General features: G+C 37.0%; 1 protein-coding gene across 7 annotated transcripts in view; it reads left to right on the forward strand.

Moving 5' to 3' along the window:
• LOC110484036 (complement C1q tumor necrosis factor-related protein 7) overlaps window positions 1-27,286 on the forward strand; it is a 67,055-nt gene that overhangs the window by 12,425 nt on the left and 27,344 nt on the right. For 2 of the 7 annotated variants that reach the window (XM_021554365.3, XM_077782765.1), the window contains exons 1-16: window positions 630-801; window positions 5,028-5,116; window positions 5,606-5,707; window positions 8,237-8,338; window positions 9,160-9,336; window positions 9,507-9,654; window positions 10,789-10,925; window positions 12,180-12,311; window positions 14,067-14,276; window positions 16,375-16,475; window positions 19,212-19,352; window positions 19,767-19,923; window positions 21,955-22,184; window positions 23,089-23,266; window positions 24,455-24,611; window positions 25,730-25,877. In XM_021554365.3, the coding sequence (XP_021410040.2) occupies window positions 759-801; window positions 5,028-5,116; window positions 5,606-5,707; window positions 8,237-8,338; window positions 9,160-9,336; window positions 9,507-9,654; window positions 10,789-10,925; window positions 12,180-12,311; window positions 14,067-14,276; window positions 16,375-16,475; window positions 19,212-19,352; window positions 19,767-19,923; window positions 21,955-22,184; window positions 23,089-23,266; window positions 24,455-24,611; window positions 25,730-25,877 (2,252 nt within the window). In that variant the 5' untranslated portion in view covers window positions 630-758. Of the gene's footprint in view, window positions 1-629; window positions 829-877; window positions 910-5,027; window positions 5,117-5,605; window positions 5,708-8,236; window positions 8,339-9,159; window positions 9,337-9,506; window positions 9,655-10,788; window positions 10,926-12,179; window positions 12,312-14,066; window positions 14,277-16,374; window positions 16,476-19,211; window positions 19,353-19,766; window positions 19,924-21,954; window positions 22,185-23,088; window positions 23,267-24,454; window positions 24,612-25,729; window positions 25,878-27,286 lie in introns of those variants that run through there. The other 5 variants (XM_021554360.3, XM_021554361.3, XM_021554364.3 and 2 more) reach the window with 4 other exon arrangements.

Here is a 27,286-nt window from a genome sequence, read left to right on the forward strand (position 1 = left end):
CCAACACTCTTTTAATGTCTTCTCACCTGTCAGCACCATTCTAATTCTTTCAGACCTGCATGATTAATTTCTGTGCAAATACACTGCAAATATAAGTACCGCTGCTGGAAATAGGTACCCTTAATGTGTTTTGGATTTGTGTGTGGTTTTTTTTTTTAATTCTATTTCGTATTGATCCACACTTAGCTGATTAAATTATCTTCAGAGTGGTTAAATATATTTAGCCTCGCGTAGGTTGCAAAACCAGAAAGTTACTCTGTTTTCTCACCTGCAGAGCAGCTTTTGAGGTTAATCATGTTTACGCGGCAAAATGCCAGGCGGGGAAAAGAAAGCTCAAACCCCTATGGTATGAGGAGGTGAACTCTAAAGATAAGACAGATGTCTATAACTGTATCTATAAAATATATCGGTGCGCAGCCGAGTGTCTGTCCGTCCGTCCGTCCGTCCGTCCGTCCGTCCCCGGCCGGGCCCCGCGCACGCGCACTCCCGCGCACGCGCGCTCAGTGTGCCCCGCCGCCGGGCCGGGTCCCGGTGCTCGGTGTGCCCCGCTGCCGGGCCGGTCCCGCCGCCGGGCCGGGTCCCGGTGCTCGCTGTGCCCCGCCGCCGGGCCGGGTCCCGCTGCCGGGCGGGTCCCGCTGCCCGCCAGGTCCCGGTGACGCCGCCATCGCCTTTCCCTCCCCGCCGCAGCCGGCGGAGGCCGCGGGTCCTGCCGGGCCGCGGGCAGCGAGGCATACTCATCCTACGAGCGCGGCCGCACCATGTCGGGAGCACGGCGCAGCGACGCCTCCGAGGCGGGGCGCGGTGAGTGCCCGCCGGCGGCGGGGCGCGGTGAGTGCCCGCCGGCGGCGGGGCGCGGTGAGTGCCCGCCGGCGGCGGGGCGCGGTGAGTGCCCGCCGGCGGCGGGGCGCGGCTCCGCCGGGCTCTGGCTGCCCGCCCGCCGCTGTGGAGCCGCGGGCCGCTGCCCCGGCGCCGATCCGTGGGTCGCGGCTCCGCCCGGGGCTCCCCGCGGCCGGCTCTCCCTGCCCGCTCCTCCCGGGCCTCCTCAGCCCTGCTCGCATCCCGCGGGTGCGCGTGGGTCTGTGTTTGCCACCGCCGCGTCAGCTCGGCTTGGGCGGACGGGCCGCGCTGCGCTCCAACGAGTTCTCCTGTCGCGTTTAAATGTGCTTAGATTGCGAAAAGCCCTTACGTTTTACAGGTGTATTTATGTAGACGTGCGGTATTTATGTTATTGGACGTGAACTGGCCAGTCAGCCTTGTCTCCATCCCTGGGAAGGTGATGGAGCAGCTCATTCCAGAGGTCATCACCAAGCATGTAGAGGAAAAGGTCACCTGGAGTAGTCAGCATGGCTCTGCCCTGGGAAGATCAATCTGAGAGCTGCCTGTCGTGGCATGGCAGGATGGATCAGTGAGGGGAGAGCAGTGGTGTTGTCTGGCTTGACTTCACAAGGGCTGTGCACTGTCTCATGATATCCATGCAGCTAAGCTCAGGAAACGTGGGTTAGGTAAATGGGCAGTGAGGTGGATCAAGAGCTGGCTGAATGGCAGAGCTCAGAGAGAGGGTTGTGGTCAGCAGAGGAGGAGGCCTCTGTCTGTGGCACTCCCTGGGAATCAATAATGAGGCTAGTCTTCTGTTTTGTTTACTCAATTTGTTTATCAACGACTTGGACCATGGGCTAGAATGTACCCTCAGCAAGTTTTCTGGTGGGAATCAATAATGAGTCTAGTCTTCTGTTTTGTTTACTCAATTTGTTTATCAACGACTTGGACCGTGGGATAGAATGTACCCTCAGCAAGTTTTCTGGTTCTACAAACTGGGGGAGTGGCTGCTACGCATGAGGGCTTATTTTCCTAGAATAAACAGAATAGCTCAGCTGTACTCTCCATAAGAAAACTAGTTGCTAGTTTCCATATGTGATAAATGTTTTGTTTTCCTGAGAATTTTGCTCTGTTACTTCTGCTTCCAAAATACCTGTAATTTTGCAAACTTTGTATGATCAAGTGAAAAGTTACAGCATGTGGTATTCTGGATAGACCGTGGCATTGGTTTACTTAATTGCAGTATAATTTATCCATCTATTTGGTTGGGTTTTTTAAATTGCATCTCACATTTTGAGAAAGACTACACCTTGAGCTAAGCCTTCACGTATCTATTCAAAACTTACCTTAATTCTTGCTGCGTCTCCATGATTCAGTTTGACAGATTCATAAATAACTTAAATTTCCTTGTCCTATATGTTAAAGTTTTGAATATGCTGGCAACTGCTGTTAGCTATCATATTGCCTAATTATCAAGTAAGAGTAGATTTGAGTTTCTCACTCATTTGTTAGAGTGATGATCTGTGTATGAATTTCTGATTATCATTTTCTTGCCAAGAAATGGTTTTTCTAGCCATTAAAAACAAGTAATTCCCCCAGCAGTTTTCCAGGTGCCATTGAAAAGTTCTGCATTGTCTGTTTGCTCCACTATTTGGTTTTGCTTTTATTTTAGTGCCTGTGATAATACATCACCTCTCTTCTGAGGCCTTTTTAGTTTGTCATAGTTGTCACCATATTATGTTAAATCTCTGATGTTAAAAGTATACACACCCTCACACTGCTTTTTTCAGGAAAAGAGAACTGTATTTTAAAACAAGTGGGAAGTGGATAATTTTTCTGGAATCATTAATTTGTCACATCCCTCAAATAGGTGGTTTATCTTCTTCTTGCATGGAGTGATTATTATTCTTGGCCCACTATGGCAAGCTTTTCTTGAAACATGTCCGTCAGCTATTTCTTCGCTTAATATTCATCATAATCTCTGTACTAGTCTTTCAAGCATTTAGTTAGTCTCAACTATTTTTTAATGCAATCTGTTTGCAGAAATTCAGTATTTTACTCTAATCCAATTATATGTGCGCTTAGTGCCTTTATATCTTTTTTAAATGGAACAACATGGCTTTATGTCAGTCCACTAGTCAGACTAGTAAATAAGAGTTTCAAAAGAATTGCTTTAAATAAAAAGCCTGTGTCTGGGAGTTCCTGCCTTGTGAAGCCAGCACAACTGCAGTATTGCTGTAAATTTTTCTTCATTGTTGGATTTGTGTCTTACTATGCATTTATGCAGTTGTATGCATGAAAAATATAGCACTATTTTTAGGATCTGTGCTGGAAATTACCATTCCCTATTTTCATTCGGGTAACTGATGCTTGGTCACAGCATTAACATCTGTCTTGTACCTGGTTTCTGCATGCTTTGAGATCTCTCAGAAGGTCTGAGTCAGTGTCAGTGCAGAGAGCTTTGAAGCCGCACACTGAGATCTAATGGCTTTGACCCCCTCTGAGTGCAGATGAAATCAAAAGAAAACACTGGGTGACATTTTCAGGTTCTCAGGTTTAATTTTAGTTTGACTATCCAACAGACTTGTTAGATCTGCCTGACATAAAATACAAAGCCACTGTAGGAGCCAAAATATGGTGTGGATTTTTTTCATACAGCCTTCTAATGGCGATCCTGCAAAGTAATATGTTCATGGATATCAGTTTTACTTTCTTCACTTCAAAGATATATTTTGAAGTTGAGCACAGCTTGGTTGGCTGTAGAGCCTGTTCACATAAGCAGAGCAAAAGTCTGTGTCCAGAGAAATAAAGTAACAAAACCACAAAACCATTTTTTAATGTGGTTAAAATTTTTCAATGACAGTATCTCACAGTATTTGCTGCAACAAACAAAGCCTTAAAATGGTTTTCATTATGTTTAGAAAAGGTAATTACCCTGTTGTCTCAAGGAACAGATGAATTGATAAAGAATTCTGCACACAGAGCATAAGTTTTAATGTTCTATGAGATGCTTGAAGTAGCAGCAGATTTTTTTTGCCCTAATTTTACAAGTTTACGCTGTTCACCTAGCTTGTCTGGAAATGTTTACAGACAATTGTAAACGATGTCAAATCATCTAATCTGTTGCTTTCTAGTTTTTATTTATCAGTATATAATTGAAATTACACATTTGCTGCAATGAAATAGAATATGTTTTTGAATGCTAACCAAACAGAATAAAATGGTAGAAAAAATTCACAAGAGGAAAATCTAAAGGTAACTCTAGACTAGCTTCTTCCTTTAAATATTTTTTTTCTAAGTCTTAATGCCTGGGTTTGGTGGGGTTATTTGGTTGATTGAGTTTCTTTGAGGATTGGGGTTTATCTGTTTGTTTGGTTTTGTTTTTTAACTTAAAGGGTTGCACTGGTGAAGGTTCCATAGCTGTTTAAGGGACTCAGTTCCAGTGCTAGAATAAAAAGTTATTTTTTTTTCCCAGTGTGTACCCACCTTTCGTACTACAATTAAAGTTCATCATTTGCATCTCCATCATACAGAGCCTTTTTTCTTGTGTGCTACAATCTTTCGTGAGCCTGAAGTTTTATAAATTGCTAAAGTTTTTTCTCGATTCCAAACACTTTACAAAGGCTATCTTTGAGAAAATGTGGCTTTCTGAGAATTCTTGCTTGTGTGCAGATAAACACTATTGCACCATGCAAATTATTATTAAATCTTTTAAAGGTGTTAGATTTAGGCAGATGCTGAAAATTCCAGCAAAATAGGGGGTTAGGACTTTGCACCTTGTTCATTCTTTTGAAAATTTCTAAATGCAATGAATGTTTCTTTTCCACAAATACAGGAATCAGTAAATTGTATCAGTTGGAAATAGTATAATTCTCCAAAATCTCTCGATGATTCTGAGTAGAGTCAGTAGTGGTGAAGTTTATCTTAATGTATTTTTCTTTCCTAAATGTTGGTGGACTAAAAGTGTGCTTAAGCATTTCTTACAGTGGTTCATAGTATATAATGAAAGGTAGATCTGTTGTAGTTTGAAGGCATTTAAATTATATTTTGGATTCTACTGGATTCCAAAAACATGTTTTATTCATTCATATTTTGTCATGCAAGTTCTTTCTGTTGGAACATGGGACTCTGGTATAAATGGTTTTATTTTCCAAACATTTCTTTCAGAAAGTACTCTATTTAAACACATTACCATTTTTAATCTGTTTTAGAGTTGCCACCTGTTCCTTCTACATCAAGGACGAGCTTTGCAGAGCTTTCTGTTAGGCAGCGAATGAGAGAGAAACTAAAAGCAGCAAGGGTAAGAATCCTTCAGAATTCCTGTTTGATTGACCTCAGTCTTCATTTTACTTGTTTTGTGCTATGTGGATTTGAGTTGGGGTATCTACTTCTTTGTTTCTGAAGCTGAAAGAGTTCTCAGTTCATCAGTACAGCTACATTTTGTATTGCTATTTTCTTTTCTAAAGTTTAAATTAAATTTGTTCATAGTAACATAAAAGGTATCATTATTTTGTAATTCCAATACAATCATTACAAGTTCTTTCTGTGTTCTTTGTCAAAAAATTTCTTACACTGTTTTGAAAGCAATGGATTCCTTTGTACATTTGTTGTACAATTCAATAAGGTGTAATAATATATGGATCTGGCAAACCACTTAAGCTGATTTTATAATTAAATGATTCTGTCCCTAACACAAATATAAGTAAGTCTTGAGTTTCTGGGAATTATTGTAGCTTTGATCTATTTCTGTTTCTATTACAGCTAAACATTTTTTCATTTGTTTGCTTAGACAAAAGCTGAAATCACCTTATCACAAGAAGACCCCAGTCCACAGCCAAGGCATTTAAAAGGCATCAAAGAAAGAAAACCAGGAGACAGACTGGATAAAACGGTAAAAATGTGCATTCTTGTCTTACTATCGTAAGAAAGTGAATATGAAACCTGAAAAAAATCAGTCTGCACATTCTTGAAGATCAATTTCATTTTAACAGAATTATGCTGCTGTTTGAATTAGTAACCAGAAAGGAACCATTCTGATTATTGGTTTTATTGTATACCTTTAGCAGTAATAAATTGCTTACATTGTATTATGGACATCATGTGAAACTTCTGTCATTGAGCAGTTCATGACTTCTGTTGCTTAAGATGCCTTGAAGTATTTAAAATTTACTATAACAGGAGCTTTATATAAATAAAGTTCCCACTGTAAAAGAGCTTCATATAAATTTGAACTATGCAATTGCTAAATGCTGGATATTAACTTTGTCATTGTATTTTATTGTATTTCCTTGTTACCATTTTATATTGAGGTTTTTTTGTATAAGCATGTTCTTTGTTTGAAAATGAATTTTGTATTAAAAAAAAAACAACAAAGGCTTTGCCTGTGCAGAACTGGCACTCATATTCTTCAGAATTCACAAAAACGTTGCGTGTCTATAGAAATTGTGTTCCAAAGAATGTGTTATTCCCAGGAAATAACAGCATAGAGCAGTAATGCCTTTATATGGAATTTCAAACAATACGATTTAGCATGGCTAAATCACTTGTCTGGGGAGAATTGCCATTTCAGTACGTTGTGGGAAGATTCTTGTCAATGTTATCTTATAATAAGTAATAATTACAGCTTTCAGTTAAGTAGTACTGTTTTAATATATTTGTATTAGGAAAATGCAGAAGTGATATCCTTGTTAGAGTTGTTTATGAATTTTATGTCAAGTATATGTGAAACTTTGTCTGCATGTTGGTTTTGTTTCTTGTACTTATTTATGCACAAGGTATTATTTTGTTGTTAAACAAATGTCCATCAGGTTGACAGAGTCTGAGATTTTCTTTTTGATATTATTGTTTTGAAATATAGGTGTAATAAAGGTAAACTTAAGAATTGTCTTCCTTTAATCTAACAATTCAGGCCACAAAGAAGAGGAACAGATAGAATGAAAGAACAGATAGAATGATAGATGTGTTTTTGTTGGTTAAGCCTGATGAAAATCACTTTGAAACACTTAAATGAACTTGCTGAAGCAACCTCAGAACCAGTGACCTTTGCAGTGGCCTTAGTGTAGGGACAGATAGGTGTGGGAACTCAAAATGTCTCCCAGACATTTTTAGAGGTTCCAGGCCGTGGTCAGAGGCATTCTGGACCCCGGCAGGCAGCTGGAATCAGCTGTGATTTCGAGTTTGAACTGTGGAATGAATTACCAACTTTGAAGGTGGAACAAGCAGTCACAAAGGGTTAGATAGTATAGTAAATGTAGTTACAAAGTAGAGGGGAAATTTTTTTAGTAGTGTACAGGTGGGTTTTAACACTTGTACAGGGGGGGTTTTAATTTGTACATGGGGGTCAGAAGTTCTAAGATGGAGGAAAGTGGGCTGAACCCGTCCTTCTTCTTTCTTCTTCCTTACCTCCATGTTCTTGGTGATGTTGGCACTCACAGATTGGTTTAGAGTAGAAAAGCATTTGGTAATATAGGTAGTAGGTACTGGGGAATAATGTATAAACATGTTATACGTAATATATCTTAAAGAAGATAGCAGCAGCCCTGGGCGGGGAGAGAGAAGAAGAAGACAGCAGATAGAGAGGGTGTCAGGAGTGTGTGCATCTCTGCCTGGGCCGCTGACCAAAGGGCCGCAGCCTGAGAACATAATCTGTTAGATAACTAGCAATAAATCATCTTGAGACCGAAACAAGAAGAGACTGCGGAGTTTTTCTTTGGGAGCACGGGTTGGAGGAGAGACTTTACCACCACACGAGACCCCAAACCAAACCCGGGGTTCTCACAGATAGGCCTTCAGGGGACTGGGAGTGGATGAACAAGATACCTCTTCACTTGAAAAGGCTGGGGTGTGTCACCCAGGGAGTTAGAGAGTAGCCTAGCAATAATTGTTTGAGAGAATAAGATAAATAATCAGCACCTAATCAATGAACACCACCTTTTTCAAACAATATCAAAGAGGGTTTTCCTGATTGCAGCAGAGGTTGTCTGAGAAGTGCCCTGCTTGTCTTACCTGGGCCACAGTCCCTGCCAGCAGCTCCCCTGGCACTGCTGTCCTGCTGGGGCTGGCTGCCCGAAGGGGGGCTTGCCTTTGCTGCCTCCTTGCTCTCCCTCTGGACATCAGCTTGTGATTGCTTGTGTTCAGGAGTGCAGAAACAGTGATCCTGTCAGCAGTGAAGACAGCTACTGTCATTTATGCAATGAACCATTTCTTCATACTTTACAGTCTATTTCTTGACCCAAAGGAATTAATATTTAGATGTACTCTTGTAAAATAAATATGCGATCTGTTTGTTAACACAGTGGTGATGTTTTCATTTGTTTGTTTTTCTGTAAAAATGCAATATCTAGTAACTGTAGTTAGTTGTTTGTATTTTTTTATGATTCACTAAATGCATGCTAAAACTTATGTATATGTTTTTATGCAGTCTGATAATGATAAATTCAGGGAGATGTCAGCAGGTGAATCACGCTTACCATCAAAAGTAAAGTTTCATGATTCTGTAAAAAAGCTTAAACAAAAGTCAACAGTAAGTACCAATTCCTCAATTTAAATAATGAACATTAATTTAAGTTAACCTTTATATGGTTTCATGATTCTGTTTGAATAAGGAGAGAGAATTCAGTCTTAAGCAGTGGAGAAGGTTTTATTTAATTTAAAAATTCACAAGCAGTATATGCCAACAGTTGAAGTATATAAAAGAAACCTTCATCAAATATAAGAATGGCTTTGGGTCATTTGATTAAAAAAAACCCAAAAAGCTCTAGTAAATATATCTGGACACTCCTGGAGTTTGCAGGAAAAATGTGTCTTCTCTTTAAATCCTTTTTATTGAATGCCATCATTTGTTAGTAAAAGCATTTTGCAGAGTAGTATATTGATATTTATTAGCTACAAAGTACTAATGGTAATTCTTTTCTTAGAGGATTCATCCTAAAGATAAAGGGTCCTGGATCCTTCAGAGGCAAAAGGCCATTAGAAATTTCTCCTCATATCATTTACCTGTGTATCTACAGTATGTCCAGAACTGAAACTTTGGTGTTCTGATTCACAAATGGTTTATATTTAAAATAATAGGAATGTTAGAATTAGACGAGGTAACTTCTTAAACAAAACTTTGCAAGAAATATTGAATTAAATATATAGAAATAGAGAAAATTTCATGAATCATTTACAAATTCCAGTTAGCTTTAGCATTTGAGTGAGTTTTGTTTGAGATAAAATAATAATTCTCTCGTAACCAATATCTATACATGCTGCTGTTTCATATTATTAATGGGAAGATATATTCAATTTGTTTTGCCCTAATTTTCTTAAAAACACCCTAACATCTTTGTCTTCTTTTTTTAGTTTCAGAATGATTTTCCTTCTGAGGAAGAAGCATATAATTTCTTTACTTTCAATTTTGATGCTGTACCAGAGAAAATGAAATCTGGAGCCAGGAAAAAGAACGGATTAAATGAAGAAGAAGAGCTAGAAGAGGAATGTGTCAAAACTCATGAAGATGAACAAGAGGAGGATGAAATGGTGAGAACTATAGAATAAATGTTAATATTTTTTATTCAGACTTCGGTTAATTTTATTAGTTTATGTAAAACAGCATCTTTGCTTTCTTTAAAAGTTCTCAAAGCGTACTTTCTCAAGAAATTTTCTTAAGAAACCGACAAATTAACAGAGATGTTTGCACTTACCTATAGGATGACGACGTACGTTTGGTGAAAGATGATTTATTCATAGGGCAGACAGATGAAGACCTTGTAGTAGTGAAACCTGTTGATTGTGAGAGCTACACTGAGCAACTGAAAAGGGAAAAAGAATTTCTCTTCATTCCCAGCATGTTAGCAGGTATGAAGATTGTGCTTATCCATTTAGTTCCTGGATTTTTGCATAGCGTGGCACTCTCTGATCTGCTGAGTAAATCTTGTATTGACTATCTCTGGCAGCAGAGAGAGATGTTTAATTGCAGCTCTCTGATACTGCTTATCTAGTCGAGTCTGAAAAAGTCTGGCAGATGGATTAGCTGGGAACATGCACATCTCAGCAGGTCATCACCTGCTGCACTAGCAAGTGTATTCAGGGCATCTCCTTTGCTTGGGGGTAACTTCCTCCCTGTAGGAAGTGCAAGGTGCTAGCCCCTCTTCTGCTGTTATTTAATGTATGCAGCATTGATCATATCTCTGACCTTTTTGCGTTATTCCCACAGAACTTCAAAGTCCTAAAAAGTTGCTTTATATGATCACTTGATATTTGATATTTGAACTGGAAGAAATAGAAACAAGTCTACCAATATATACTGGAATGGTACTAGTACGGCTTGTAGTGCAATGTCATAGTATTTGACATTGTGTGCTTCTATTTTTTCATGCCTTGTAATTTAGTTCTGACTACTTCCTGTGTGATCCACTGTGTTTTGATTTAGGGGAAAACTTTTGTTGTAACCCTCAGTACAATCCTTTCCTGTTTCAGGATTGCTTCTTGAAAAATACTGAATGCATACACTCAGTGAAACAGGCTTGCAGGCAGGTCTTCAAAACTAATTCCACATGCTGTTATTTGGCTAACGTAACTCTTTTATGCATGTTTTGTATTTTGTATGAGACTAGCTTAAACAAACTATTTATTAACTGAAACTCTGATTAGTCTGAAAGTTTTCCATCAGAAAGGTTTAGAAATGCTTCTCTAGTCAGCTGCTGCTCAAGGCTTTTTACACTATTCTGCAAGCAACCATTAACAGTAAAGTCCACTAAGTACCTGAAGTATTTTTGGTAAGGAAATTTTTTGTTATTGGTTTATTTATTATGAGAGATCTGTCTTGACTAAGATAAGGACCAGTTTTAATTCTATATTTATTTCTTTTTTTTTCATATGTAGTAAAATACTTCTGACAGCATACTTAATACACAGTGGTGATCATTTTAATAATTAACAAACTAAAACTACAAGATATTTTACATGTTTTTTTTCTTGATGTCTCACTAGTGCCTGCTTCTGAGAAGATGCCTAGAAATATGCAGCCTAGGTACCTTGAGGATGAAGGTCTTTACACTGGAGAAAGGCCCGTTGTATCACAATCTAATCAAAATATTTTAGAAAACAGAATACTCAGACAGGACCAAGTAAGTCAGTGCTACCTTTTTAGTTGTAACTTTTATCAGTATTTTATTTATCTTTATAAGTATCTTATTTTTGTTACAGTTAAGTAAGTCATGCTAATATGAGGCTTTCATCTTCAAAATGTTTAGCAGCATCAGATGTTGGGAAATACATATTTTTGTAGGAGCCTATTTTTAGTGTGACCCCGCTGTCAGAACATCAGACTGGGTCTTGCAAAACTGATGTCTTTTCTTGGCTATGCTTGTAGCATGCTGGGGAACAGATCACTGATCAGACTGTAAGGCTAATTAAATATTGGTGTAGATTATCAGGGAGGTTTTAGAATCCTTTCAGATTTTTAAGTATGTCTTGAAGACTTGGGAAAGACTTGGGAAAGTAGTCTGGATATATTTTGTCCTCCTATATTATCATCTTATACATGGTAAGGTGTATATTCAGTATAGACTTAAACTCCTGAGCAGTAGCTGTCCTTTATATTTGTTTGATGAGTCTGTATTCCTCATGTGCTTTTGCTAATCAGATTTGGAACATTTGGATGTAACATTTTTGAATTGGCAGTTTCAACCCAGTTAGTTTTCTGCTTGACTTCATAGTGTTACCACATCAACATTTGGCTCAATGCTAGGTATTAAAAATAATCATATAAATACAAGGTATATAAAACAGGTATGGCAATAACAGGGTAGGGCAGCATCCTTGGACAGCTGCACTGATTTAAGCTGTATTTGAATCCAGGTAATGAGAACAGAGGAATGAATTAGGACAATGTTGAACATGCAAAGCCATGGATGGCAATTGCTGTGTAAAATACTTTCCTGGTCTGTTTTCATAGATGCTGTTTAAGTAGTTCAGGTTTTGGACTAGAAGATATGAGAGGTGCTTTGATAAATCATTGAGCTGCCATTTAGCTCTTGTGTAAAACAAGACTTACAATTCTTTCCATTTTAGTGATTTAAAAAAATAATATTTGAATAAGTGACATTGATTTTTTTTCTTTCAGATCTATAACACTAAATGTTGAAGGAAAAATAAATCAGTATAATCAAAGTTTGAGCAACATCTTGGTCTTTTAAGTTCAAAACTTACCTCTGGTATATTTGAAGATTTCATTTTGGTGTATTAGGAAAGTTTTGGTTATTTCAGTCACAAACAATCCATAGTTACCTTTCATTCTGTATTTTTTACAAGAATTATGATTTTGCAAGTAATTCCTTTATAAAGTAAGAAAAAATATATAATTTTGTTTTCCTTTGTAGGGGAAAGAATGGTTTGGTGATGATGGCAAAATATTAGCATTGCCTAATCCAGTTAAACAGTCTTCTACTAGGCCTGCAATATTCTCACTCGAAGAAGACATTGCACCAGAATTTGAAACAGTGTATAGAAAGGTAAGCTTATTTCATATATGTGATTCCTGAGACCCTGTGTCCCAGTTCTTTTGCACCAGAAACCCTGGTGACCTGAAGGGTTTTGTGCTAAGAGCCATGACTGTTGACTGGTTTTTGTGATTTCATATCTGTTCTTTAAATCAGTTCTACTTTATTAAGTATATATCTGTTTTTTCCTTTAAAATTGCATACAAAAGGATGAAGAGTTTAGGAAGTGTTGGTTGCAGTAGTAAAGTGTCAGCCCATGACAAGCACCTTCAAGTCTGCGAGGCACTAAGATCATTTTGAGGCTCTCGGATATTCTCATGTCAGAGTAGTTCATATATTAGTGTGTATGTATAGTTTGCTCATGTAGACAGTGACTAATTTTGAGTTACGTAGCATCAATTCAGGTATTTTGGGAAGGTAGTGTTTTTTTTCTTTGTTGTTTTTCATGTTTGCTTTTTTTTGTTTGCAGGGGTTTTTGTGGTTGATTTTTTTCCAGTCACAGCATACCTGCCCTGGCAAACAGCAGTTTCAATGTACAATCAGTACAAATTAAAATAAGTTAAAAGTAAAAGCATTCAGCAATCTTGAAGCAAGATTTAATTGTTCTGCTTGTTAGAACTCTGTTACCCTTTGGAAAAGCTAACTTTTAAGACTTTTAAATGGAGTGCTCATTTGGGACACACAAGTGTTTCTGACTGATACAGATTTTTTTCTAATCCTAATGCAGATTTAAATGTGGCCCTTTAGTTGATGTTGTTGATAAATATGCAATGCACAGGCTGCATTCAGTAGCACAGATCTGTGCAGGGTGCTTCTGTAGGCAGGAAAAATCTACTGTTTAGATCATGTAAAGATAGACCAAGAGAGCTCATGTTTCAGGAGCACTGTATTGACATGATCAATTGACATTGTAGTGACATAGAAATAATCTTAAGTCACAGTAGTAAGACACTGAGCTTAAGGGTCCTTTATGGGCAGAAAAATAGTTAAAGCATAAGGAATTCAAAGTTGTCATTTTAATGACACATTGTATCTTTTGATAAGAAACTGAATGTGGAAGGATCAAGTGGACTCAAGAGTGTTTCATGGCCATTTATACCCATCCTAAAAAAGAGGACTGATATAAGTCCTATGCAACAGCTAAATTTCCTTCCAAATCCCTCTTTTCCTGTTCTCAGGAAGGGACTGCAACAAACACTACATAACAGTCTTTTACAGCACCATGATGTCTCTGGTGAATGTCTTCTGAAGGATCCTAATAAGGCAGCAGGAGTAGTCAGGCTGGAAGCAGTGTTAATTCTCTTCTGATTTCAGTAACTTGAGGATGTAAGCCATGGATGTCTTTTTGTTGCAGTGGATTGAAGCAGGCTTTTTAAGCTTTGTTGCTGAAAACTTTAATTTGCCTTTGTTGGTCTGATTTCCCTGATGTTTGAATGGGGAAGCAAGTAATATATTTCCTAATCTACACAATCTACAAGGAGAGCTCCTTATCTTTCTAATCTACAAGGAGAGCTGTTCTGTCAGGGCTGGACTCTATCCTAGAGCTCAGTTCTAAGAGGAAACAAAGTAGTATGAAACAAATGTGTCAAAAGAGAACTAGCAGGCTCTGCTTTTTCTGATCCAGTGTCATTCTCTTCATTGCTCGGCAAAACCTTCAGTATAGGAAGATGACTTCTTATTTCAGCCTCACATGGAATTACAGAGAAAATCCTTGGAAGATACTCTTGTCAGAATCTGTAAATCCATTTTATAATTTTTTTCTTTCAGGCAACAAAAATGACATCTACCAATCAGTATTTTGTTGGACCTGGAGATTTTCAGGGAATGTTTCAATTGGATATTGATATTTCTGGACTGATATTCACCCATCATCCCTGTTTTAGCCGTGAGCATGTGTTAGCAGCTAAACTGGCTCAGTTATATGATCAGTATTTAGCAAGAAGACAGAAGAATCTTACCAGACTTCTCACAGACAAGGTATTTCTGTTCTGTCTTCATACTTTGTTGACATAATGACATGACAGTTTAAGGTAAAAGCTGAACTTGTCAGAAGTTAAAAACCTAAATATTTGACTGAGTTGCTCTGTGTTCAGTGCAGAATTGCATTTTTAAGATTAAAAATTTCTTTGATCTTTGAATTTGAATTAACTCTGAAGTAAAAGGAATACAATAACATTTTCATAGTATTCCTTAGAGTATCCAAAATGTTTCCCATTGAGTGACGGATTAGACATTACAGGGTTGTGTACAGCAGCTCTGACAGGGAAGCCGCAAAAGACATTATTCAATGATGGAAGGAAGTTAGTGAAGTTTAGTTTCAGTTACCAAATCAAAGGAAAAGGATACAGTTTAATTTCACCAGAATGAGCAAAAGTAGAACGCATTTCCAGGTATGTGTCTGTGACAGATGCTGTGTTTTAAATGCATACTGCTACCACATTTACTGTGTCACTTTTGTGACATGGCAAAATCCAAGTCTAGATGTAGACTCCTCTGTTTCTGGCTCTGTTGCTGGCTTGCTGGGTGAGCTTGACAGGGCTGCTCATCCCCTGTGTACCACCACTCTTCCTCTGTCTGTGCATTGGCAGTAATGACAGTGGTCTTCTCTGGTCTAAGTGTGTACGTGAACATTAGGCATTGTCAACACAATTCTGATGTCATGAGGGTACACAAGCACACTTGTCTGTCAAAAATTACATGGATTATTAAGTACCTATACATTCAGATTTCCATAAAGTAAAGGTCATTATTTTATACATTGAAGAACTATTATAAGGGAAAAAATAATAATTTTATAAAAGTTCATTTTTATATTACTGTAATGAGGATCAATAGGTAGAGTACAGACATTTCTGAATTTTTATATCAAGCATTAGGTTATACTTCTGTTGATGGACACACATTTCACACAGCATCTCAAAATAATGCCTTGGTTTATTTTGTTTTGTTAGTACTTTTGAAGGATTTGCCTTAGTGCTGTCTGAAACAGAACATTTGGGTTATCCATGTCTTCATTACAGGAACCTATAGAGCCATAGAATCATTAAGGTTGGAAAAGACCTCTAATACCATCAAGTTCAGCCATTATCCCAGCACTGCCACATCCATCATTAACCCCCAAGTGCCAGTCTGCATACTTTTAAATACCTTCAGGGATGGTGGATGTCCCTGCACAGCCTGTTCCAGTGCTGGACAAAACTTTCAGTGAAAAAAATTTTTTCCCAAGATTCAATCTAACCTCCCTGGGACTTGAAGCCATTTCCTCTTGTACTGTCACTTGTTGCTTGTCAGAAAGACCAGCCTCTGTCTACAACCTCCTTTCAGGGATGGTTTAACCTGGAGATGCTCATGGGGGACCCTACTATTCTCTACAACTGCCTGAAAGGAGGCTGTAGCCAGGTGGGGGTCACTCTCTTATCCCAAGAGGCAAGTCAAGAGGATTGACTGGCCTGAAGCTGTGTCAGGGAAGGTTAAATTGTACATCAGGAAGAATTTCTTCACTGAAGTGGTGATTAGGTACTGGATGCACTGGCCAGGAAAGAAGTGGTGTCACCATCCCTGGAAGTGTTCAGGAAATGACTGGACGTGGCACTTAGTGCTGTGGTTTAGTTCATATCTGGGACGTCTTTTTCAACCTTAATGATTCTGTGATTCTATTCTATGGTTCTGGGATTTTCTAATCCACTAAGTATTACCTTTAGTAGTCCTTCCTAGTCCCAAGAAAGCATTTTGTAAAAGTTGGGGGGTTTTGCTGACTTGAGGTCTTTTTCCACTTACACCTTTGATTCCTGAGCTTTCAGAATGCTTCTTAGATCAGTCTTCTCCTTGGATTAGATCTGTTGCAATGATCAAAGTTAGTAAATCTCCCTCTTGTATCCAGGGATCCTAATTAAAATGTCATGCTGAAGAATCACCTCACAGACATGACAAAACCCGGTATATGCAGAATCAGGATAATTCAGGGTTTTCAGTCATTAATAATTAGCTCTTTCCTTTCAAAGCGCATCTGTTAATTACTTTTGTAATTGTAATTGTTAAGCCATCTGTTTATTACTTTTTTGTTTATTATTTCAAGCTGCATGCTTTGAGGAGTGCTGTGCAATATAGCATAGAAGGTGGTGGTGATGGTGTTTCTGTGGCTCAACAAAGCATACCTGAATACAAAATGGAGATCAGGTGGGTATGAAGTCATTAAATTGTTGGTTTTTAAAATTATATTCCTTTTTTCCTTTATGTGTTGGTACAGAATATGATTCATGTCAGACTTTTAAATTCTGCTATAGGTATAGCTCTAGAAGAATTTTGAGGTAAGTTGCATAAAATGTTATGAAGAAAATACAGTTTAGGCTGAAGTTTTCATTTAAAAGTGGTCTAATTTGATTATGTTTATCAATTTCTTAGTAGCTATTTACTGGTATGTTTTGTATAATTAAATTTAATTAAAATAAAGTTTCGTAGACTTCAGCTGTATGCAAAAAGCTTTTACAATGCAATAAGGTAATTTTTTGAACATACAAAACCCCTAGTTTTTTCCATCCTCTTCCTCATTACACAAATGTTCTTTATTTCCTTCCCATTCTAAGGTATTTTGGCTACGTTTTTGCCAGTGGGTTAATAAAAATAAAGTGATAGAATTTTGTTTTACAAGATTACAGTTATTGTTCTTGGAGAAAAGCTGTGTAGTAAAAACATACTACAGTTTTTGGCTTGGTAGTGACAGTGTTATTTTTGGCAGATGGACAGTGATGAACTGTAAGTGTTAGCAGTATGATAAAAAAAGAAGTTGTTTTGGATATCCATGCTGAACAGCTTTTTAACTAGTAGATAACAAAAGTCTGAAAGTTTTTCACAATCTAAGAGTAGGCAGTAAGGTATTCATTTAAAGAAACAGAACTATAAGGTGATGTAATGGGTCACATGATAACACAATATGAAGAAGAAAAATTTTTTTGATAGGAATTCTACTTTCAGCCTTGAAATTCATATCTGCTAAACTTACACGTCCACACGCCCTCTTAACAAACATAAAGTAGTCTATAATTTAATATTTTATACTGAAGAATTCCTTCAATTGAAAATGGGATTGCTTTTATCAGTATCTTATTAATATATCTACTAGGGGACAAGGAGCAGGAGGTGTGCAGTTACCATACTGTACCTCAGAGACAGGAGTTCTCACTAGGGAAAGCATGAGAATGGTGATGGGAAGATTCACTGTAGGAATGAGATTCTTGGGTTTTGGCAGCAACCCTGAGGCTTGCTTGATGGTGAACTCCAGTTAGAAAGAATAATTCTTCTGTGTATCTGATGTGTTTTTCTGTATCTTGACTGCTTTAGTTTGGTTTCATGCTATTATGAATCTGGAGAAACTCAGCTGAAATCAGTGAGATCAGTGTTGCTTAAGTAACATGAGATGAGTTTGGCCAGTATTATTCTAGAGCTTTTCATATCTGTAATTCATTTTGGCTACAGTTCTGGTATTAGAAGCTGTTACACAATGAAGGTCAGATGGGCTCAGGAATTTTTGCTGTCATGGTATTCAGTACTAACTTGGACCATTTATGTTGGTAAAATCATCTGACCTGCCTTGTCTCTCTTTTAATGTTGCATTTCCCTGATGGTCAATGTAGAACACTCATGAGAAATTACAGATATGTAGCATGGAAAATAATCTAATTATTTCCTCCACCCTGCAATAACATAACAGATGTATACGCTTTGCTTTCTGAAATCAAAACTGTAATTTTCCATTGGCGTGAGGAAGAAATGTCATCTGAACACAGAAAACTTTTGCAGATTAGGAATTAAGCCCTACTGTCACTTCCTGAAGTAGGAAGCCAGCATATGCTGTGGATTGTATGATTCAGGTTCTTGTGGGTAATGTATTGTAGGAGAGATGATTCTCTACTGAAAGGTTCTGTGTCCAAATCCCATACATTGGATAAGTGTGATTACTGATCTATGTGCTCCTCATGCCTTTGTTTCATCTTCTAGTGTCATCTGGTAGACAAAAAAAAAAAAAGTTTCTACATGGATAAGTAATATGCAAATTGCTAGCTAATGAAGTGGAGGAGTTACTCGTGTTGCTTTCTGAAGTCTGCATTTCTTCTTTGTTTTCCCTAAACTGGCTTATGCTATTAAATGATATATGATATCTTTCTTCTCTCAGTTCTAACTCTGTCTTTGTTTTCCACATTCTCTGAATATTACAAGTAGTAATGTGTTAGTTTACATTGTTTTTTTTTTAATCACAGACTTGATTTTATACCAGGATCATGGTGAAAACAGCCTGTGTTTGTACTGTATGGACATTTACATTGGAAGTGTGTGATGGTCATTAAAAGTGCTAATGAATAGCTCTTTTACAAACATGTTAGAGTGTTGAAATGTGAAATGTCAATTCTGAGACACAAAAAAGGCTGTATTAATTTTGTTTGTATTAAGAATCTTGTACGTCTGTCAAAGAGCGTATTACATTACTTCATCTCCCGAGGTCCTTCTTACTGGAGCTAGAGGCATATGAAGTTTAAAACATCTTTTGTAATGTACACATGTAATGAGCATTACTTCATAGCACCAGTGTAGGTTTCCTGGGCTGTTGTTTACATGAATTTACTTTAAAATATTTTTAATTATGTACAGCTGTAATAAGCATTTCCGAAAACTGTAAGATCTCTAAAGAACAGACTTAATTGAAGTCAAATTGTTCCAAATGAAAGAGACTGGAATATAGGAGGAAATCAAATCCTGCAATCTTCAAATCTGGGTTTTATGTTCCTTGGATTTAATCCAATGTAGCCATCAATCAACCTGAAACCCCCATCACTTGGCTTTTGGTATCCCAAGTTTTCAATCTGTTCCACTGAGTGAGACAATTCTGATTGATCTTGTGTTATGTTTGTGTATTTCTAGACAAACTAGAAGACTTCGTGATGCTGAACAAGAAAAAGACAGAACGTTGCTTAAGACCATTATCAAAGTTTGGAAACAAATTAAATCTCTCCGGGACTTTCAGAAGTTTACTAACACACCCATGAAACTTTATTTGAGGAAGTATGTCTTGATAACACTTTTTGTACTTTATTTGATAGCAGTGAAGTTATAATAAGATTAGTAGATTTGAAAACTTAGAATTTTGATATGCAGAAGTAAGAGTTTGAGCAGTGCTGGCACTTTGAGCCTGCCTCTATTCCTTTTGAGTCTGGGGAGGAGGGAAAGTGGAAATAAGTGATTCTGTAGCAGAAAGGAATTTCTACAGACTAATGAGTAAAGAAAGTTACTATCTGGAATTAATATAATTATCTACTATCAACACTTAAGAATATCTTTGCTAGTCTTTTTAAATAAAACACACTTTTGATATGATGAAATTAATTAATGGAGAAATAGATTTCTATTATATGTTACAGACTTAACTGTAACCCTTATGTAATTTTCTGTAAGATGCTGGTAATTGTTGTTTTGAAGGGAAGAGGTTGATCAGAAATCAGATGAAAAAGCATATGAAGCAGAAATTCAGGCTGAGATAAAGGAATTGCTAGAAGAATGTATGGAAGAATATGAAAAGAAAATGGAGGAGTATAAAACTGAGCTACATGACTGGAAATCCTGGAAGAAGACACAGGTTTGTTTAAATCATTCAATTTTACAAAAAAAAAATTACTAGTAAATGTGTCAAAAAATTCTCTTTCTACTACAGAAAAAAATTCAGAGTTATGTATATATTTTATGTCCAGATACATTCTGTCTACTTAGAATTTGTTAGTAAGGTAGTTGTTAATTAAAAGTTAGAATATATTATGTTTTTGTTAGTCATTGTTTTTCTGCTACTGATTTTCAGCACTTCAGTTCTTTCTTTCAGTTTGGTAATTTTGCAGCATTCCTGTTAAATTCATTTCTTGCTTGCAAAGAAAAAACATGGGTGAATTTTGTGCCTGTGAGTGACAAAGCAGAATAATTAAGGGATGTTTCTAATGAACTAGCAATTGATATCTCATGTAAATAGATGTTTGGGAATGTCTCACTATGTTCAGCAATGTCTGACTTAAAGATTTAATCAATATTCTAGCTTTTCACCTCTGAAAAGCTTTATTGCTAACAATCTGTGCTGTAGTTATGGTCTCAGTTGTGCTTCAAAGGGATATTGAGAAGTACAGGTGCTACAGCAACGCACTGTGACAAGATGGTCTTTGAAATCGAGGTTTGCTTTCATAGTAATGGTGATTATACTTTAATATAATTATTGTCCAGCTTGAACACTCTGGATTTTTGGATACCAAAGAAAAATAAAGCTTAAGAAAATGATTCATATATAGTTTTCAAGAATCTAGTATTTCTAGTGATAGTTTTATGGAGAGCTTTTTCATGTACATGCAGCCTCTGTGGAAGGCATTTAAAATATTTGAGAGGCAGCCAATATACAGGAATTGGAAATTCCTGTTATTAGAGCACAAGTGGGCATATGACTCAGTAGCATCATGTCAGTTCACTTGTAGGATAAGATGAATAAGTGTAAACCTTGAAATGAAGGCAGGTAGTCATGAACATTGATCCCAATGCAAACTGTTCATCCACCAGTTATGCCTTCACATCTACCATTGTGGCATCTTTTTATTGTGCTAGTCACAAACTATCTTGAGACTGAGAGGATTGTGGTTCTTTTATTTTAGAATGAAATTACCTTTCTTTTGTAGCCAGAAGTGCTTTATTACTCAAAGTACTTTTTAACATAATCGCTCCTGTTGGTTTCTTACTAGTACAGATCACGTGAATCAAACACACCAGAGCTAGGTGAGACTAAATAAATTTAAAAGCAAATACAAGAAAAAGAAGGATAACATAAAATTCAGCAAAGAAAGAATATTTTCTAAGAAAAATATGTGAACAAGTTGTTTGGCTTACTACGTTAGTTAATGAGCAGAATCTGTTTGCTCTCCTTCCTCTTCTTTCACTTATGAGGTGTTAAATTGTGAAGTGGCTTGGTGCTTCCAAGCAAGCTGTACTTCCAAGTAATCTATAAGTCTGTGGAAGGAAGAACTGTTTTGCAGCTGTTTAAAGCTGGGCATGCACAGAAACACTGGTGTTCTGCAGTTTAGGAGATGCTGAAAGGCATGTGTTGTTCTGTTTGTTTATTCTTGTTTGGCACAAGGAAGGGAAAGATCATTCTGCTTATGCTAAAGATACTGCTAAGCTAAAAACACTTGTGCTCCAGAGTTTGTGGCACATGTGCATTTGTTTTGTCAGTGAATGTGCAGATGGTACATCTCAACAACTGTGTCTACTGGCTGAGTAACCTTCCTTCAATCCTAACAGAATGTAATGGTAGCTCAGGCAAATGAGAACACAGCATCTAGCCAGAATGTTCAAGAAACATGCTGATTCTGAAAGTTGGTAGAGAAGATTAAATAAATGTTTTGCCTGGAGTACATTATGATTTTGAAGCATATGAATGGAATGTATTGCTGAATTCTGAAACTGATGCAGTCCTTTACAATGAGAAAAATCTTTTATGTGTTTGTGTGTAATACTAAAATTATACTGGCATTTTACTGTACATAAACCATCTGTGTTTAGCACTTGCGATTCAAGAGAGCAACAGAAAAAATTGCAGAGATTGAAACATATTCAGAATGAACATTATTGTTTTTATATGCAGAAGTCCAAGAAGAAAAAGAAAAAAGATACTCATGTAGATGAAGAATCAGATGATCATGATTTTGGTGAGGAACGGATAAAACCCATCCCACCTAGAATGGCCAATAGGCTGGAAATAGAGCAGCAGGTTAGAGAAAAAGCTGACAACTGCAGAAGGAAACCTGGAGAGCCTATTCTAGTTCCTGAGCTGACCCTCTCGGGAAGCATAACTCCAACTGAGCAGTGTCCTCGGTAAGATAAATGTTGGCCAGCAAATTACCTTATTTGTGATTTTATATATAATTTATTAATTGCTTGTTTATACAAGATGCATGAGCTCACCATTCTGTTTAGCCTAGTGATGAAACCTCTGCTTTTGAAGGTGATATAACAATTAATTTTCAAGTGATATGTAACCTTGTACATAGTGCACTTAAAAATGCATGTGTACACAATCCCTTTGAACCCTCTGATATTCCTTGAGCATCTGCACAGAACAGTGTGCAGATACAAAGACGCTGGTTTCACTGTGGAGTCTGAGTTGCTGCTGGCAGTACCACTCTTACTAGCTAGTCCTTTACACAAGGTCTGTGTTCTAGTCAACAAAGGAAAAAAAAATAAATTGTGTACTAAACCAGAGATTTCACTGTGGATTAAAGAAATAAATGTACTTTTTTCTGTTACTTTCCACATTTACACACACAATTTAACATACATCTGCTGTATTTCAATAACTTAAATACTGCTTTGTTTTGTACTTTGTTCACAAATAGCCTCATCAGGGAATCCTGCCTGGCTATTGTACTCCCAATGACTGAAAACTTCAAAATTTTAACTCAGTTTGATAACATTTTTGTGCTTTGGAGGACGGGAGTGGAAGAGACTTTTTTTTTCCCTAGATAACTTATTTTATATGGAGTTAGCTTTTGTGGATCCAGAATTTGACGTGATCATTTTAAAATCATTTTGTATTCACAAGAATATAAAACACCTGTTAAGTAAGAGTTCTGAAGTCATTCCTGTACAGTGACTTTTTGGAGGAATACCATCTATTTTTAGGTGGGTTCTGTCTCCCCATGAGAAAACAGGTTTTCATTAAAAATAATAATCAAAATGTTATTAAAATGATATGATAGCTTGTTTGACATATTTACAGAGCAGAAGTTTTGCGACGAGAAGATGTGAAGAAACGCTCAGCATTTATTAAAGTCCTTTTCAACTCCAAAGAAGTGTCAAGGACTGTTACCCGACCAATAAGTTCCGATTTTAGAGTTCACTTTGGACAGATTTTCAATTTACAAATAATCAATTGGCCAGAGAGTTTGAAACTACAGGTAGATGTTGATTTATTGCAATAACTTTTAAAAGGTGATATAAAATGTAATTACTCCTGTAATGCTTGTGTTTTGCTTTATGATAGTGTCATAAAGACTGAAAAATATCTGAAAGACCTGTTGTAAATCAACAGTCTTACACTCCTTCCTTTCTCCAGTCTTTAACTTTTAACTTTGCTACTATGTTTTTGATGCTTATGCTTTTTAGAAATATATAGAAAAAAGCTATAGTTTGGATGGGAGAAATTAAATAATTGGGACTTGTGATTAAATACATTACTGAATCGGCCTCTTCATTTTGGAAAAACTGATTTGTGTTGCAGATCAAATTACTAACATGATCTTCTCCAAACATTATTTTCCACATAGTAAAACTCTCATAATGTTTACTGGAGGGGAATAAGAAAAAATATTTATAGTAATGTCCATAACTGCACTTGACTTGATCAGCAGTGCAGTTAAATCAAGGCACTACCACCCCCCATTCCAAGTATGAATTAAGGAGTGGTTCACATGGATACTTTTCAGAGTTAAGATGAAATATATTTAGAGGAAAGAGGATCAGGATCCTACTTCTCACTTTAGAAGACTCCTCTGGTAGAAGACTCTTAACTGGTAGTTCAGGGAAAGGTGTAAAAAACCCTTGTGTGTTTATTTATTTAACACATAAATTGAAAATGAGAAGGAATACCATTTTCCTGGGTTAAAAACATTTGAATGGAGAAACCACTCACATCACTCTGAGCCTGCAGCTGGCTAGGAAAGAGAGAAGCAACCTGCAGTGCTGCCAGAATGGGGACTGTGTGCATACCCTGCCTTTCATGTTAAGGGAGAATTAGTCAGGCAAAATCCCTCCAGAATCTTCAGCTGATCCAAGTGAATGTCACAAGCACTTGAATATTGTACAGTGATGCTCTTTAAGGCTTGGAGTTTGCCATAATTGTCTCAGGTGCATTAGAGTTGTAAAGAAGATAGAATTGTAGGAAGAATTCACATCAAGTAAGCTGCTGATAGCTGAAATGCTTGCTAATTGGATATTTTAGAAAGTGAATTAATTTTCTTAAATTACTTATTTAATGCTTAAGCCATAGTAAAACCTTTTCTCTAAATACCCTGCAATATGTTTTCAACTTCTCAAGAATGCACATGTAGATTTTTTCTTCTGTCCCTCATTGTATTTTTTTCTAGATTTATGAAACGACAGGCATGAGCAGTACCACCTTGTTAGCTGAAGTGTTCTTACCTGTTCCTGAGACTGCAGTTCTGACAGGCACTGCTCCTCTGGAAGAAATAGAGTTCAGCAGTGATCAGCGTGTGATGTTGGATCATGAAGGAGTTGGGAGTGGTAGGGACTCTTGTTTTCCTTAGCTCAGTGTTTCTCATTTTGCTGGAGCCATGTAGCAGTAGGAGGCTGGAGTGGGTTTCAGAGTAACTCCTGCTAAGAGCAGTTACAGCTTCTGTAACTCAGTCTTCTATAATAGTCATGATTCATATTATTGATTCTTATAATTGAAGTTCACTGCAGCATTTTTGTCTCTTACTAATTTTAAGCTCTGCATAATAAAAATATGTATATTATTTGTCTTGTTGTATTAGTGGAGTTTTACTAGCTCTAGATGACATTTGGGATTTTTTGAGCATTTGAGTAATCAGGCCTCTGACACTGCAGAGCAAGCAGATATCAATCATTATAGCTCCAGTGATTTTAATGTTTTAAACCACAGAAAAACTGTCTGTAGAAGTGTATATGCAGAGTAATTTTTTGTATTCCTCTTTGCTTTGTTGGCAACCTGCACACACCTTTTCCCTGGGGCTTTAGGCTAAAGATAAAAAAAGGGAGAGATAGGAAATGGGGAAACAAGAAGAATACATAGTAGCATATGGAACTTGCAAGTGTGTATAATGAATTTGAACAGCATTGTGAGATGACTGAGTTGCATAAATTTGCCATATATAAATACAGATAAAGCTAGAGCAGAGTAGATAAAAAAATGAGGAGGAAAAAAATAGGGTAAAAAAATAATTGCAGCAAATATGTGTGTAAATGTCACAGACTATGATGACCATATGTACAATTGTGTGTCAAAAGCTTTAGGACTGACTTTTCAATCATACATAAGTCTTTTGACTCTGAATTTCTGTTTTGTTAATACGAGTATGCTGAATCTGAAAACTACCAGGAATATTAAATGGTGTGTATCTGTGGAGGGAAAAAAATGAGCCTTTGGCATAGTCTTTCCTTCCAACTCAAATGGAAAGCCTTTCTGTAGTTGTAATGGAATCCTTCACTCATTGTAGAACAGTTCTTCCCCACAGCACACAGCAGAATCATTGTTTCATATAAACCTTTTTATATAAAGGCACAGTTATTTGACTATTCATTTTCTGGAAGTATTTTTAAAAATATTAAGATACTGTGTTTGAATGCATAAATATACTATTTTGGATTTTTCCCCTTGATAGGTGTGTCCTTTTCATTTGAAGCTGATGGTAGCAACAAAATGACGTTCATGACCTCTGGGAAGGTATCCAGTAGTGTTTCTTGGGCAGTTGGAGAAAAAGGAATCCCCTTAATTCCTCCAGTATCTCAGCAAAGCACAGGCATTCCAAGGTAATAAGATACAAATCATGAATCAGTGATTCATGGGAAACTGATTATACTAGTATTTAAAAAAAATATTTCATAATCAAGACTTTTCATAATTTTTTTCCTTAAATTTAGGTGTTTTACTTCGTGCTGTAACCCTCTGCAGATATCTTAGGGTACATGTTTTAGGTAAATGTATTTTAGTTAGAAATTGTACCTTTTAGCATATTATTTTAGACAATTCAAGCTGATTAATTCAATTTTATGATTTTCTAATAGAGACTGACTATATTATCAAGGAACCTTCCTGTAATTATTTTGCTGAGAGCAGAAGCTCCAGTTCTTTCTTATCTGAAGTGCTTTTGGAGAAGCTGTATCTAATTTGCCCTAAGGCTGCAAGTTGGTTATTGTAGATTATTTGTCCATTCTGTTGCTTTTATTTAATTCCATAAAGTCAGATAGATGATACATAAAGGCTTATTTTGTAACATCCTTAGGTACTTTCACTATAAACCCTTAAAAGTTTTCCCATAGTTATTAATACTGAGCAACTATGAATACTTCTTTCAGCTGATTCATTTGTCAGGTTTTTATTTGTTTAAAAGCTAGACATTGGCTTGCGAATCATTCTGTTACTATTGTTAACCAAGCTGCAGCCATTCAAGTACTTTGCTGATCAACATATCATACTCTGCTGACTTCAGTGAGAGTAGAATAGTTGATATTAAAGTGTAAAGATGGATTCCCAACAGCTAACTTCAACTCTACAGAGACTAATCACTGTAATAAATGGAGAACCAAAGAATCTCAGAAATAAGTTTTCTGTGAAAAACTCTTCTTTGAAACACCTTGAGGAAATGAACAGCTCTCTGTGACTTTCCATTGTTTGTTGGGAAGGTCAGAGACAGGATTTTCATGACTAATGTTAGCTTTTGCTGCCCATGAGCTTTTTAGCACAATAGTGATTAAGTTGGCATTTGTTCAAGACTGATGCCTAAAGATAAACTTGATGTTCCTGCTTTATCTGCTGCTCCAGTAACTGCTGGATATTTGGCTGATTCTAACCAAGCACAAGACAGACCTGTAAGTTTTAAAGCTTTCTTGAAAATACTCAAGTAAGTAGAGATCAAAGACTGAAACTAGCACCCCGAACATGAGAAGAGGCAAGATCCACTCCAGTGGTGTTTGTCTAATAAATAGCACACATGTCTTTGACATGACAGGTCAAAGACAGGAGCTAAGATACAACACAAGCAAGGACTGTATGTCTCAGAAGTTCTTTGTCAAAACTTCTGTGTTACCTTTCACACTGTGAGGCAGTTTATCTTCTTACTTGCAGCAATGTGGAATAGCATAGGTATATCAGGAAGGTATCAAAAGGCACCTTATTACCTGTATAAAAGTTGTCTTCCACCAGTTCCTTTGTATTTCCC

The sequence above is a fragment of the Lonchura striata genome, chromosome 4, assembly GCF_046129695.1.
Source record: "Lonchura striata isolate bLonStr1 chromosome 4, bLonStr1.mat, whole genome shotgun sequence".
NCBI classification, from domain to species: Eukaryota; Metazoa; Chordata; class Aves; order Passeriformes; family Estrildidae; genus Lonchura; species Lonchura striata.